Source organism: Macaca thibetana, chromosome 13 (assembly GCF_024542745.1).
Source record: "Macaca thibetana thibetana isolate TM-01 chromosome 13, ASM2454274v1, whole genome shotgun sequence".
NCBI lineage: Eukaryota > Metazoa > Chordata > Mammalia > Primates > Cercopithecidae > Macaca > Macaca thibetana.
In genome coordinates this window covers 32,156,261-32,171,997 of record NC_065590.1, presented here as the reverse complement: position 1 = coordinate 32,171,997, position 15,737 = coordinate 32,156,261, and the positions used below count along the sequence as shown (strand labels likewise).

General features: G+C 48.3%; 1 protein-coding gene across 1 annotated transcript in view; it reads left to right on the top strand.

Moving 5' to 3' along the window:
- Positions 1–15,737, top strand: part of HK2 (hexokinase 2) — a 57,371-nt gene that overhangs the window by 27,418 nt on the left and 14,216 nt on the right. Inside the window, exons 3-9 of the mRNA XM_050754300.1 lie at positions 4,072–4,220; positions 8,638–8,757; positions 9,612–9,707; positions 10,199–10,298; positions 10,618–10,801; positions 13,277–13,432; positions 14,762–14,995. Of these exons, the coding sequence (XP_050610257.1) occupies positions 4,072–4,220; positions 8,638–8,757; positions 9,612–9,707; positions 10,199–10,298; positions 10,618–10,801; positions 13,277–13,432; positions 14,762–14,995 (1,039 nt within the window). The remainder of the gene's footprint in view (positions 1–4,071; positions 4,221–8,637; positions 8,758–9,611; positions 9,708–10,198; positions 10,299–10,617; positions 10,802–13,276; positions 13,433–14,761; positions 14,996–15,737) is intronic.

Below are 15,737 nucleotides of genomic sequence, written 5' to 3'. Positions count from 1 at the left end.
AATTCTGGGTACATGGAAAATACGTGCCTTGAGACCTGTGTCTTGCCTCATTACCTGCTTAGGACTTGGAGATGTATCTTTTTGGTCCTCGTTTCATTTGGAGTATATGCCATACGTTCTCAGAGCAGTCCACTGTTGTGTGCTAGCAGGTGCTTGAAAACTAAAGGAAGAAAACAAGATCCCCTCAACCCAGAGTCACCCCATAGAGAATGATTGGATGTTCAGTGCAGTTACCTGGGGCCACTGGAAGTGCTATTGTAGGGCAGGAAGGGCAGGTCCCTTTAGGGGCATTAAGTTATAAATATAGGACTGGTTCAGGAACTGAATGTGAAAGTATGCGTGTGTGTCTTTGACCCACTCCAAGTTTATGGCTGCGTGCCTCAGGCATTGAGTGACAAGGAAGAGCTGGAGGCTGTATGGTTGGATCAAATACAGTCCAGCATTCTGATTCCTGAGCCTCTCCCAGTTTTGGCATTGAAAGTCCCATGTCATAGGAAACCCCTCCATCCTGGGCAAACTGGGATGGTTGGCCACCCTCCATGGCCCTGGAGCCCATGCCCTCACTGCTGCTCAGCTCAACTATGGCAGCAGCCCCTGAGCTGCCTCCCTTGTGCTGCTAGCCCTGCCCTCCACAGTGCCGTTAGTCACTAGAGCCCTTTTGGAAACAGATTTGACCTTCTTAAGAATGAAAGAAAGTCCTTGGCAATGGTATTTGCTGTGCGCTTATAGCCATGTCACGTGAGCCCTATGTTGTAGACACTCTGGACATGCCATTTTTTGGCACCCACAAATTAGTGCCAATCGTAGTTATACCAAACCTCTGTCCTGCCTTGCTGGACACCAGAGCATGCCACAAACCTCCACGGCCTTGACAGGGAGAAAGGGAACAAGTACCTTGATAAGATCTATTAACGGAGGAATAATTACTGTGTTTCTTCTTTGGGTTTTTTTTTTTCTTTCTTTTGAGACAGAGTCTGGCTCTATCGCCCAGGCTGGGATACAGTGGCGAGATCTCAGTTCACTGCAACCTCCACCTCCTGAGTTCAAGTGATTCTCTTGTCTCAGCCTCCTGAGTAGCTGGGATTACAGGGCCACGCCACGATGCCCGACAAATTTTTGTATTAGTAGAGACATTAGTGGAGACATGACCACCATGTTGGCCAGGCTGGTCTCAAACTCCTGACCTCACTAATCTGCCTGCCTTGGCCTCCCAAAGTGCTGGGATTACCAGCATGAGCCACCGCATCCGGCCTGTGTGTTTCTGTATGTTCACATACAACATAGTCCATGTTTCATGTAAGCGTCACAACCGCTGTAGAATCCTGTTCTACAGGTGAGGTGAGAGAGCCCTGTGATGTGCCCACACCACACAGGTAGTGAAACCGCTGAGCTGGAATTCAAAACGAGGCCTGCCCACCTGTCTGAGGTCCAGTGCCTCACCACTGCTCTGTGGGAGCCTCTCATGTGTGGGCATTAGGAGAGGGTCCATCTCAGGACTGCCGAGTCACAGTGCTAGGCCTGCCTCACATTCCGGGCTTGGAAGGAATGCAGTCCTTGGCTATGGTGGTTGTGGCTTCCTGTGTGTGTGGAGGAGAGCCGCAGGGAGGAGAGGTGTCAGGGAATGTGTGTTCCAGAGGAGTCCTGTAAGCAAAGCAAGAGAGGACCTCCCTCCTGGGAACAGGGTTATCAGCAATACTTTACTATTTGTGTTTTCCCTTCAGTCCATCAGAAAATCCTGCACACCACCCGTTCTTGCTGGAGCGGTGGCCTCTGGTGAGTCCAGCTGGGCTGGCCTCGGATGACGACCCACCGGGGCAGCCTCGCTGCCTCAGTCCCCTGTGGTCACTGATTCAGCGGATCGCGTGTATCCTGGACTTGAGAGTGCTGATGAGGCAGTTCATCTTTTGATATCCCTTTCATCCCTCATGACAGCCACCACATTGCGTTTCCTAGAATTTGGCTGAGTTCCCACTACCGGGGAAGGCTCAGAGCTGGAGTGTCTGGAAAAGTCAACCGTGGCCATGAGGCAGGCAGGCTAACCCCAGATGAGGGCGATGTTGCTGTAGTTAGCCCGCAGCTGTAGCTAGGGGTGGGGCCACCTCTAGTCACTGGGCAGGAAATGGAAAAGTAGTGCCCCTAAGGAGGAATGCTGTAGTCACTGGAGCTGATTCCAGTGACTTTTCTTGGACAGGTTTCTGCAATCCCTTCTGCTGTCGTTGGCCTGGGACACTCAAGTGACGCTGTGGGACAGGGCTTGCCAAGAGCCCGGAGAGAGAGTACCTAGTACTTAGTCAGTATGTCCTGAGTTCTTGGTCCTGCACCACACTTGTCTAATTTTTCCCCTCACAGCAACCCAATGAGACGCGATGTTCCCATTTTAGAGATGAGGCAGCTGAGGCTCAGAGGCTCAGGAACTTGCCTCTGCTGGAAAGTGGCCGGGGTTCTGGAGCAGGTGATTGGACTCCAGATCCAGAGCCAGTCTCCGTGTGTCACGCTGCCTGACACACTTCTGCCTGTGTGGTCTCTGGTGGATGATATCTACCCTTTTTCCCCTTGGGACCCTGGGGACTGTGGGTGATGCTCTCAGGGAGCTGGGCAGATGTGGCTTTTCTCAGGGCCTAAGTGCTGGAGGTGCTGAGTGGAGCTGGGTATAAAACAAACATTCTTGGGTTACTGAGTCAGAGCCCCTCCCTGACCTCTGACCTGTTCCGCTTCACTTCATTGCTGTTCTCCCACCGGGAAAGGGGTTGAGTGTTGACAAACATGCCAATAAGTGAACCCCTGGGGAAATTAATTGCCTTGCATCCTTTGAGAAGGTCGTGGCAGGGCAGCAGAAGACTGGCGGTGCTGCTCGCGGTTGGCAGTCACCTGGGGATGCGCCTTGCCTGCTCCACCAGCCCCTGTCCCGCTGCAGGCTCCGTGCCTCTTCAGCGCTTTCATTCTGTGCCACACAATGGGGCCCTTCCCCAGAGTCGGTGGTATTATTACCCAGGATCTGGGTGTTTCCTGTCTACACTGCTGTTTCCTGGAGGGTAGGAACTGCACCTTCCCAGTGACGCATGACAGTCTTCACCCATCTGTGTCTGTGGCTCCTTTCTGGAGTCTCACTTGGCCTCTCTCCTGCTCTCTCAGAGCTTTTCTGTGGCATGAGTGACCTGACTGTTGTCGTACATACACGCTCTGGGGTCAGCATTCTCTTGCATTCTAATAAGCCTGAGATCCTTTGAGGGGCCACTTGCTTGGCTTATTCACCAGGCCTCTTAGTTTGTAGTGAATTGGACCTCATTCCACTCCATTGCTTGACCCCTTTGATCTTGCTACAGGACATGGGCCTCATAATATGCAAACATTAGAAAGTAAATTTAGTACTGCAATTGCAGTACGCAAACATTATATGCAAACATGATATACAAACATCAGAAAGTAAATTTAATACTGTGATCGCAGCTTGGTGTTCTGGGGGTAGGAGGAACAGGATGGAGCATGGACCCCTGGCATAGGGCTTGCTGAAAGCACTGAGGAGATAGTCAGCTCTCAGGAGGGGTGAGCACATCGTTGGATGTAACTGTCTTATTGTTGATTGAATTATAAAAGTAATGTATATGTGATGGAATACTACTCAGCCATAAAAAGGAACAAATTAATGGCATTCGTAGCAACCTGGATAGGATTGGAGACCGTTATTCTAAGTGAAGTAACTCAGAAATGGAAAACCAAACATCAAATGTTCTCACTCATAATTGGGAACTAAGCTATGAGGATGCAAAGGCATAAGAATAATACAATGGACTTTGGAGACTCAGAGGAAAGGATGGGAAGGGAGGGAGGGGTTTAAAAAAAACTACCCCGTGAGTTTCTGGTTTTAATAAAGCTCTTGAGAATTAAAAAAATAACAATAATGTAAAGGTGCATGGCATGAAATTAGACTATATGTAATGTCTGTAGAGATAAGTGAATCCCACTGGCCACCCCTTACCCACAGATATTCCTGGAGGGACTTGGAGTTTTCAGTCTTGGTGGTTCTGGAAGAATTTTGCCCAAAATTAATAGTGACCTTTCCTTTCTCTGCAGAACACGGAGAGTTCCTGGCTCTGGACCTTGGAGGGACCAACTTCCGTGTGCTTTGGGTGAAAGTAACGGACAATGGGCTTCAGAAGGTGGAGATGGAGAACCAGATCTATGCCATCCCCGAGGACATCATGCGAGGCAGTGGCACCCAGGTATGACCCTTCTCTCAGGGCGGCCCCTGGTGACAAAAACTTCCTTGGGATGTTCTTTCTGCAGTTTCTCCAGCCGCTCCCAGTGTTTGGATAGGCAGTCATCCAAGACACTTGTGGATGCCAGCACAGCTGTAAGGGCTCCCTCTCGGCCCGAGCTCAGGCTGTTCTGGTTGTATTTTATACCCAACATGTATTAAAAGGAGTGACTACAGAAGAAGCATTAAATCCAAGTAAGGCGCTGTTCAGTGTTGTCACATCTTGGGCCTCAGGACTTGGAAGAGGTCAAGCCCTCTGACTCCTGGTCTGCTGTTCTCTCTCCCACACAAGGCTCCCTCCTGGGAAAGGAATTTCTGACCATGAGTAGAACACGCGGGGGAGATATTTTTAGACTCATTTTGTCTTTGGGGTGGCCTTGAGGTAAACCTGCTTTCCTCGTTATCATGCTGGGGTTGGAGAAGGGAGGCTGCTTCCCTAGGGCTGTGGGCATTTGAGCTTTACCGAAGTTGTCACGTGTCTCCAGTATAACATCAGGAGGGACACAAAGGGTAGAGGCCCTTCCACTGCCTCTCCTATGCCTGCACCAAGCTGAGGTAGTAAAGAGGTTGGGCCCTGTATTCAGGCACTCTAGCTATGTGATTCTGGGCAGATGATAGGGCTTGGCAGAGCCTCAGTTTATTCATCTGTAAAAAGGGATGATAGTATACAGATTGGGGTGTAGATTAGAGGAGATGATACCTGTTAAGTATTTGCTTAGTGCTGGTGCATAATCTAGTGCCCTGTTTTTTCACAGGGGTTTTTGTCTCTTTATCTAATAGCTTCTTGTGCTATCACTCTCTGTGGCTAGTAATTGCATTGTTCCCTATTGGGGGATATGGTTGCCTTTTTTTCCCATTGCCTCAATCTCCTGCCTTGGGCCACATCCCCCAGATGATAAATATTTAAGAAACAAGACAAGACAAAACCAACAAACAAAATAACATCTGAAGTTTGGCTGTGATTATGTAAAAGACTTGTAACTTGACAGTGATGTGTTAGGTGGATTTTTAAGTTTTACGAGAACAACACCCTCCCTGTTGCTTGTACCCTGACAACATGCAGGGCCCAGGCACCTTCAGTCCCTGCAGCACCATCCTTAGAGCCTGGCAAGGACAATGAAGTGCATCTCTGCCAATTGAGAAAAAGAATCCATTTTAAACATTCAAGATGCGAGTGAAGTTTTTCTTGAAAAATTTAACCTTAAATTTGCTCAGACCACCTAGTTAGAGAGTATCAAGAAAATCTACTCTCCATGCAATATATAAGCAAAACATTTTAGTCCGGATTAAAAACAAAAAACAACTATGAGACCCACCTTGAAGAACATTAAAACTGCTGGGATATTAGAAAGATTTTGAGTAAGTGGAAAAAATGCTATCTAAAAATGAAACAGAAAGAAAACTAGAAGAAAATATAGGTATCTTTGACCCTAAGGAATAGAAAGACTACTATGTACCTAAAAGCAGCAGAAAACACTTGGAAAAAAGGCTGAAAGGAAGTTCATTGTGGCTATTTTAGTGATGGAATTACTGGTGCTATATTTTCCCCATATTTCCCCCCCTTTTTTGGTATTCGGTATCAGTATTTTACTTAAAGGAAAATAAATGGATTGTAAAAATACAATTTAGTTGAAACCAAGAACAAATGTTGAAATCCCAAACTTGCAAAGGTTTTTGAAGAATTGTGAACCTGGGCAATGGGGGTCCCTGGGTAAAGTCTGTCGTCCGGCACATTAACTTCTCCTGAAGATCAGTGGATTGCAAACCTGAATATCAGCCACTTAAGATTTTAAAAGTATATCTTGTGGAAAGGGAAGTGAGCAGGTTTTCAGACCAGTAAGGAAAAGGAAACCATTTTAACTTCATAAAATGATGCCCTTTGAGCCTTTTTATGACAGGAAGGTGTTAACTCTTTCTCTGCATCTCACCCTTAGATCCTCCTCAAAGAGGATGAGATAGTCTTTCAATTCAAGGAAGCAGAAGGTCTCCTCTTCTCACCTGAGAAAAGATGTAGGTTCTTTGAACCCAACACTAGCCAGTGGAACTTCTTGCAGCAATGGAACTGTCTCCTGCCTTCCCTGTGCAATGTGATGGGCACTGACCCTGTGACATCGAGCCCTTGAAGTGTGGCTGGTGTGACTGAGGAACTGAATTTTTAAGGTCTTTTATTTTTTTGAAACAGTCTCACTCTGTCACCTAAGCTGGAGTGCAGTGGCACCATCCTGGCTCACTGCGACTTCCGCCCCCCAGGTTCAAGCGATTCTCCTTCCTCAGCCTCCCGAGTAGCTGGGACTACAGGTGTGCACCACCAGGCCCAGCTAGTAGAGACAGCTAATTTTTTGAATCACCATGTTGGCTTTGAACTTCTGACCTCAAGTGATCCACCCGCCTTGGCCTCCTAAAGTGCTGGGATTATAGGCAGGAGCCACCACACCGGCCTGTTTTAAAAATTCTAATTAATTGACATAGCCACAGAAGGCCAGTGGCTACTGTATTGGGCAGAGCAGTATTTAATGCTTCTTTGTGGCCTATTTTTCTCTACCTTCCTATATTAGGAGCGCAATTGGAAAGAAAGCAGTGATCAGAGCTGGGGGAGGAGAAACCCTTTTGCTTTTCCCCCTTCTAACCCCCTCTCTTTGCACAACTTCTGCAACTCTCTCTCTCTCTCTTTTTTTTTTTTTTTGGATAAAAACTATTTGTACTAAAGATCATTTTGACCAGAGTACCAGGAAGAAGGTGCTGGAAATTTGTTTAATATACGTATCATATAATTCAACTCCAGTCACCTTCCCGACAGAACAGAATTTGCTGAATATTTCCCTATTTTCATGTTAAAATACTTGAACTCTGTTCAAGGGAGTTGGCTCACCTGCACTGGTGATCCCCATGGCAAGAGAGCCTTGTCCTCCCCAGCCTTTGCTCTTGAAAATGTTTTGGTTTGGAGGTCGAAGGTTCATCCTCAGCTGTTGTTAACTTTGCATGGGATCAGACAGAGGGACAGACAGAATGGATGCGGGAAGTTTAGTTAGATCTGGCCATCTTCCAGATTGTGGTGGCCTTGTCTTCCTGGGTCCCTCCTGCTGACCATACCCTAGGCATCAGGAGAGCCAACAGGTCTGTCAACTTCCCTCTCCCAACCTCTCAGTTCCTTTAAAAATGTAAATACTTTCTGTGGTTTGGCATAGTGGTTCTCAAACTACTGTTCCAGGATCACCTGGAGGACGGAAGCCTTGCTAACAGATGAGTGGGTCCCGCCCCCAGAATTTCTGCTACAGCCGGTCTAGGATGGGCCCTAGACCCTAGAATTTCTAACATGTTCCCAGGTGATGGGGCTGAGGTTGCTGTTCCAGGAGCACACTTTGAAAAGCCATGGTTTAGTCGAATCTAAAGGATAGCTGTCCTCTTACCCACCTTGGCTTTTAGATTTTGCCATGTAGTCAACCTGGCCCTTGGAATCTGCCCAGCCTCTTTGGCTTGTGCTTACTTTTTACAGCAGAATGCCTCTGGTCTCAGCCCTCAAACACCTAGAGGGGTCAGCAGCTTCTCTTTGAGGGTGTAGGCGGGGGCAAGAAGGAAGTCAGGAGAGTGTGGGCTTTGGAGCTGATTGAAAGCCTGGTTTATTGTGAATACTGCTTTTCTAAGGCTTAGGAGCTCTGGGTCCTGCACAGTGAGTGTATGTGGTCATGGTTGTGAGGCTGCTCACCCACAAAACGCTATTTATTTCTCAGCGCTCTTCATGAACTTACTGGATGTTCTGTTTAGAAAGTTAGAAAACAAAGATAACTTCTTTGAATTGCCCTCAGATTAGTTTTCTAGAATGGAGAAGAAAATGTAAAAATTGCTTGTTTTTGTTAGGTTGGTTCATAGAATGCCAACAGACAATGTTGTCCCCGCAAACCACCCCCGACCCCATCACCAGAGACAGGGATACTAAAATACTTCTTGGCAGCAAGATAGGCTGGCCTTTCTGGTACGGTCATCAACTGGGCATCCATGTCAATGGGTTTCTGACAGGGCCACCAAAGAATGTTCTGTTCCCCAGGCATGCAGTGACTTTCTGATTAATGTTGGCCATGATTTCCCCTACCTCACAGGGTTATCTGGACAGCAGTTTAGATAAATGGCTTAAGGAGAGGACAATATTTAGTGGGCAAAAACTAATGTTAAGGCTTTATATGTATTGCCTCATGTACTCCTTTTCATAACTCCATGAGGACAGGTCCAGTTATAATTCCCCTTTTGGTAGATGAGCAAATGAAGATATCAGAGGAGATAATGGGTTTTGCACACATTCAGCTAGTTACTTGCTGAGCCAGAAGTGCACGCCCTTAATCTCTATGCTGTTCGACCTCTCTGCTTACCACCCTGTCATGTGTCCTTAGCTGTTTGACCACATTGCCGAATGCCTGGCTAACTTCATGGATAAGCTACAAATCAAAGACAAGAAGCTCCCATTGGGTTTCACCTTCTCGTTTCCCTGCCACCAGACTAAACTAGACGAGGTAAGATGGGCTCTTCGGACACTTTTGTTGCTTCACTCTTGGGGCTGGGAGGGCCGAGAGGGACTTCTGAGCCACCTGCTGTGGTGTTGGTGGTAGCACTGGAGGATTGTGGAGATGAAGTTCTGCCTTTCTGGGTGACTGTGTATGTCAGTGTGGGGGCTGGTGAAGAAATATTTGGGGGGTTGGGAGTGCTCTTTATCACTCTGTCTCCCACACACATTGCACAGTATCCTTATCCCATCCACAGTGAGAACTCAGGAACTCCCCAGTCTAAAGTGTTGTGATAAAGATCCTCGGAAGAAAGATGCTTGGAGAGTTACTGATGTAAGGAAACTAGTACAGTCATGTATTGCTTAACAATGGGGATATGTGCTGAGAAATGCTTTATTAGGTGATTTCACTTATGTGTAAACATCATAGAGTGCACTTACACAAACCGAGATGGTACAGACTACTACTACACACCTAGGCTGTATGGGACAGCCTCTTGCTCCTAGGCCACAAATCTGTATAGCATGCTACTGTACTGAATGCTATAGGCAATTGTGACACAGTGATATCTGTGTATCTAAACTAGGCAATAGTAACTATCGAGCTCTATTATAATCTTGTTACCACCACAGTATATACAAGCGGTCATTGACTGAAACATAGTTATGGGGCACATGACTGTGTCTTATAGTGACGGTTGTCCTGAGTTTCTTTTTCCTAGGCTAGCCAGGAAGTAATACAAATATTCAACCACGACTTTACCCCAGTGGCAGAGGTCTCTGCCAATGATGGAGGTTTGAGGGGTATGGTGTGAGTTTCAGTTTTAGTGGGAAATCAGTATTCACTCCTTGCTCCTTTTCCAGAGTTTCCTGGTCTCATGGACCAAGGGATTCAAGTCCAGTGGAGTGGAAGGCAGAGACGTTGTCACTTTGATCCGGAAGGCCATCCAGCGGAGAGGGGTGAGTGGGGTGGCAGGAGCTTGGGGTCTGTGGGCTTTTCTGGGTCCACCCTGAAGACTCCTTGAATGTCCTTGACTCATCATGATCTGCTTTTGTGGAGCTTAAGGAGAGGTTCTCATTTCCCTGACACAAGTACTCAATAATTTTGCATATGATCTGCTGCTTTGGGGGTTTTTAGATTATTGCAATGGATAAATAATCTTAGCCTTGGCACAAGAAAAACTCTTTAGTTCTTAACCTGAAGAAGACTTGAATATCATTTCTAAGTAAGAAAGTTGGAATGATGTTGACATGGGAGTGGAATGGTGCAGAGAGAGAATCAGTTAAAAGTCTTATTACAGGAGGAGTTCTGGGGAGGGAAGGGGAAAGAGAGAGTGAGAGGGAGAGGGAGAGAAGGAGGAGGTGAAAGAGGAGGAGTGATGTACAGCTGGTGTTAGGAAAGTTGCCCTCTGTGATTATGAAGGTCAGAGCCCTCCCTTTTATCTCCATAGGACTTTGATATCGACATTGTGGCTGTGGTGAATGACACAGTTGGGACCATGATGACCTGTGGTTATGATGACCACAACTGTGAGATTGGTCTCATTGTGGGTAAGCGAATACTGGGCATGAGGGCCGGTGCTGGCCAAGAGATGGGGGTGTGGGCCGGAAAGGGAGAAGGGGCCCATGGGTTGGTTGTTCCTTTGGTTCATATTAGAAGATAATGGTCCAATCACTTTGGAGAGCTGAACAGGGACTCATGGAGTTGGGGGTGGCAGAAGATTAGACCATGTATTGTGATGACCCCAGAGTCTGCAGTGAGAAATCCCAGCCACCCTGGCCGGGCAGTCTCGGGACAGTAGTGTAAGAGGGAAGAGGGATGGGAAGGGGCTGGAGCAGGTGTGTGCATAGCCATCCCTTGTTTTGGCAGGCACGGGCAGCAACGCCTGCTACATGGAAGAGATGCGCCACATCGACATGGTGGAAGGTGACGAGGGGCGGATGTGTATCAATATGGAGTGGGGGGCCTTCGGGGACGATGGCTCGCTCAACGACATTCGCACTGAGTTTGACCAGGAGATTGACATGGGCTCACTGAACCCAGGGAAGCAACTGTGAGTGGGCCTTTCCTGTGCGAGTGGCTTGGAGGGGGCCTGGAGCTGAGTTTGGGGCTGGTCGGGGCCAGGGGGTTGTTTCTTTACAGTCTTACATCCCCAGAGGTGGCCAAGGCGGCCACTGGTCATAGGAATGTCTGTGACTATAAATTGCTGAGAGGATCTAAAACAGAGAGCAAGCGGATACACCAGATTATAGCTAATAATGTGTGTCCTTCACAGGCGTCATTTTAGAAGGTTCTATTCTGAGTGTAAGTGGGTGGCCCTGTTCTTTCTTTCCACCTTCTATTTGTAAATTGTCCATGGGGACTGTGAGCCACCTAAGAAAAGTTGTGTTGAGGTGGCCAAGATTGGGCTCTCTGAAAGCTCCTTTTTCGTAGCTCCAACTCCATCACTGCCCAGAGGACAGGCTGACAGCTGGCTGCTCATTGCTGGTCTCTGGGGTCCCAGGGCCTCCTGCTGCAGCTGCAGGCAGACCCATGGCCTCGGGAGACATTGGCTGAGGAGCTTCCTTGGCCTCTTTCCTTTGGACATTGGATGGACTGGAGGAGGGGCTTCTAGCATTTTAGATCCTGAATATTGTATTCTCCAGCCTGGCCTGCCTTTGTTTTTAGTCGCTTTTATCTCTTACAAAACCTTATTTCACTTTCACAAACAATTTGCCAAATGTACGTGTGAAGGTCTTGAAACAGGAAGGTCTGAAGCAGTTGCAAAATATTTTGAGCAATACAGATCATCGTTTGTCTTGTGACTGTTGTAGAAAAGCTTTTCGTGCAGATCTCTACCTGGAGAGGAAAATTGAACCCTATAAACCAAGTCAGTGGTGGGTAACCTTTTTCTTTCCAGGAGAGTGCTTGCTTTCTCAAAGCATGGTTTATTTATCTAAGTCACAAGCTTCTTTCACATGTTGAAATGAGTCCTTTACTCGGACTTTCTGAGGAACATACTGGTTGTGTCTGCCACGGCTGATGAGAGGTTTATGAGCTGAAAAATCACTCGGTGTCTGCCTCCGCGAATGAGGCACACCCAAGTCATTCCGAGGAACTATAGGCCCTTTCAAGTGTCAACAGACAAATTTGCCAGCCAGACCATGACAACACACCCCCGGCTTATCCTCAGACACCCACCAAATTGTCATCCATGGCAGCCCTGAAGTCACCGTAGACAATTTTTGCCCCCTGTAATGTATTTCCAAGTAAGTATCTTCCAAATGTTGACTGGAACAAAGTGTTTTTAAAAACTAGAATAAAAACTTATAAAAAATCACCCATTATAAAAAACCACCCACACTTGGGAGCCCCACCGGGCCCAGCGCACCCCCCACCTCACTCCCCACAGCTCCCGTAGAACCAGCTGTGTGGGAGAAGATGTTGGGGCAGACATGGAGTTCCTTACTGTTGAAGCCAGGCTCGCATCCACGCTGGTTTCCTTCTCCTGAAGTTCTGCCTGTGTGGGTGCACTAACATCTTGCGCGCTGTCATCTTCGCAATTTTGCCGGCTCTCAGCTAGCCGCCATGCTGCTGTACTTGGCCCTGGGTCTTGAGCAGGCTGCTTCCTGGAGGCCTGGGTTTCCTCTCCGAAAGGTAACCTTGGAATCCCTTTCACATCTCAGTCCTGGGCCCCCTCCTCGCTGGGGCTCATCCTAGTTAGTGGCAGCAGGCCCAGGTGCCTTCTCTAAGACAGGTTCTTTCTCAAACACCCAGAAATGGGCCTTTTGCCAAAAAGAATCACCAGGGCTTGGTTTCCTCTCAGTTCTAGCCAGAAAGTCCAATTACCAAAGAAAACAGTGCCACCTAGTGTTGAAAAATTAAATCACCCGACAGCGCTGCCGGTTTGGGGGCCGGCCCCTGCCTTTGTAAAACATGCCTTTATCTTGTCACCTGCCTGCTCAGAAGCGTGTTTCACTCCCAGACCCCTGAGACCTGTCATTCAGAGCTCTTAGCCCAGTGCGGATTTCTCTGTCCCAACCTGCCTTTATAATGTTGCCCCATCATCCCCTGGCCCGGGTGGTTTTCACACCATTTTCCTTGGAACCCATGAACATCTTGCAGGGGTGGACAGTATGAGTTGATGAATTTCTAGGCCTGTGCCACATATTTAATCAGATTGCCATTTTCTCTTGTAAATAAATATTGGGCTATGTAAGATTTTAATTTTAAAAATTATTTCCTGGCTAGAGAAGATTTTTAAAGATTACCACCCTATGCATAACTTTACTTAAATACAGGCTGTTCCAGAATGTTCCATACTCCCTGGGTGTTTCATTTGGCTGTTTAAGGCTCATTTATTCTTCTCCATAGGTCAAGGCCCACCAGCCTGCAGGGACAGCCCAAGTCAGCCACCCTGAGCTGTCACCTCTCCACATATCTTACTCCTGGGCCATGCAGCATACATTAACCCTTAGTTGTAAAGTTTCACACGTGCACATCTTGCTTCAACAGGGACTTTATGTTTTTGGTTTGTATCTTCCGGCAGGTTTGAGAAGATGATCAGTGGGATGTACATGGGGGAGCTGGTGAGGCTTATCCTGGTGAAGATGGCCAAGGAGGAGCTGCTCTTTGGGGGGAAGCTCAGCCCAGAGCTCCTCAACACCGGTCGCTTTGAGACCAAAGACATCTCAGATATCGAAGGGTGAGCGTCTGGCCAGCCCCCTCTATTCACTGGGTCACCACAAGAGTGGACAGGTAGTTGGGGAATGAGGAGGGGGCACTACCTTTTGACTCTTCAAGTGTAGACTGCAAGAGGGTCTCACACGACATGGACCATGGCAGGCCTATGGCTTCACTTCACTTACCAGTCTCCACTCTTGTCGATTTCGAATGTGATTGCTACTAGTGACGCATGGTGCTGGGAACGGTGGTTGGCCTCCATATGCAGGGACTTGGGCTGTTGCACTGGGTTTAAAGCTGTAGGATCCCAGAGGGCCCCTGAACGACTTCCCTGCATCTGCCTCCTTTTCCTTCTCCTGAAGCTCTGACATCTGATTCCCTATTGGCATTTCTCAAAAAGGACTCTATCATGACCCCTGCTTCATAATAGAAAGCTAGGTCTTTGGATGGGCCAGAGATATAGCTACCCAATTAATTCTAATAAGCAGAGCTGGGGCCTGCATTTTCACAGCCCAGCAGGGGCGAGAGTGAGGATGGCTTGATTTTTGTTTTTTTTTTTGTTAACAATATCCCAAGAGTTGGGCGGGCCTCGTTTGCTGTTCTTGAGATTTCCACTTGTAGACTGAAGAAGTCCTGGTGTTTCAGGGACCAGATGGTGGAGAGGAGGTGTCTTTGGAGCCAAATGGAGCAGTGGAACAGTTCGAATGACTTTGTTTTAAGGGGAAACTCTTGAAGGAATGGGGCCTACTTTTTGCTATACCCCAAGGTGATGCAAGTACCCCCAGGTGATACAAGATTTAGTTCCCTTGAGAAGGGTGCTAAGGTTATAGCACTAGCCCCTTACCAACTGTCTTTAGACACAAGCTAAAGCAGTGCCAAGTCCATGGTGAAATGCAATAGACTCCGACTGCTTTAGAGAGAGAAACCAGGTGGGCATCACAGCAGGGTTCACATGTAGAGAGTGGCTGACAGCAGAGACACTGTCTGTCTCCCCTAACACAAGCAAATGTAACACAAACTCTCACACAACTCGGTGGTAAAGCACCAAGAACAGGGCCTTGTTTTTACACAGCACATGCATAAGAAATACTTGTTTTTCTCAACTCCCTGTTTCTCTGTGTGCGTGTGTGTGGGGCCTCTGGGAGAGGAGCCTCAGGGTGGCTGTACTGTATTTTGCACCCTCTTCCTCCTCCTCCTGCCCCGCGCAGGTGGACTGAGCAATGCAGAGGGATTCTGTCCCCACTGGGCAGTGAATTTGCTGGAGCTAAAGGGCTTCCTTACCACTCTGCAACACACACGCTGGCCACAGTGGGTCAGACGTGGGCCTACATGCTGTCTTTCTGTTTCCCAGGGAGAAGGATGGCATCCGGAAGGCCCGTGAGGTCCTGATGCGGTTGGGCCTGGACCCGACTCAGGAGGACTGCGTGGCCACTCACCGAATCTGCCAGATTGTGTCCACACGCTCCGCCAGCCTGTGCGCAGCCACCCTGGCCGCCGTGCTGCAGCGCATCAAGGAGAACAAAGGCGAGGAGCGGCTGCGCTCTACTGTTGGGGTTGACGGCTCCGTCTACAAGAAACACCCCCAGTGAGTCAGTGTGCAGGGCCTGGAGACGCAGAGTTCCTGGAGCACCTGGGGCTGAGTGACTCCTCATGCCAGCTCCATTTTGCATTTCAGGGGCGGTGTGGCGGGACCATGGAGCTGAGGGTCTTGGAATAAAAGTTCTCGCCTGGGCAAGGGGGAATGGGAGGGAGTCATATCTGGCGCGGGTGGAGGTGATTTCTGAAGGCTACCAATGACTCGGGCTCTCCGCAGAGCTCCTCTGGCTGCTGGGCACTCTCTTTGCCATCCTCTTTTTTATGCGTTATTGTTCCTGTCTTTACTCTTAGAATTCTTGGTGATTCCTGCAGGTGCTATGTCCTCTGCCAGGGGCCACCCCAGCCCAGTGGGGGTTACCAGCTTCTCTGGCTGACCTTGGTATTAAATTGATCCTGCCCTGTCCACATTTTGATCCCTCAGGTCGTAGGTACCAGAATGTTCACATTTCAGCTGAGACCTAGAAGATGGCTCTCTTTTGTGCCCTACTTATTTCCCCATCATTTTCACCTCATAAGAATGCCAGGTCAATGTGCCTTCGTTTTCTTAACTGGTTGGTGCAGGAGGACTCAGCCCTGAGATTCCCTGTTCCTACTCAGTGATGCAAAAACTTGAGTGTGCACGTGAGTCATGTGGGGACCTTGTTAGGAGGCAGATTCTGATCGGAAGGTCTGGGGTGAGCCTGAGATCCCGCATCTCTCACAGCCCCCAGTGAGGCTGCAGCCCACAGATC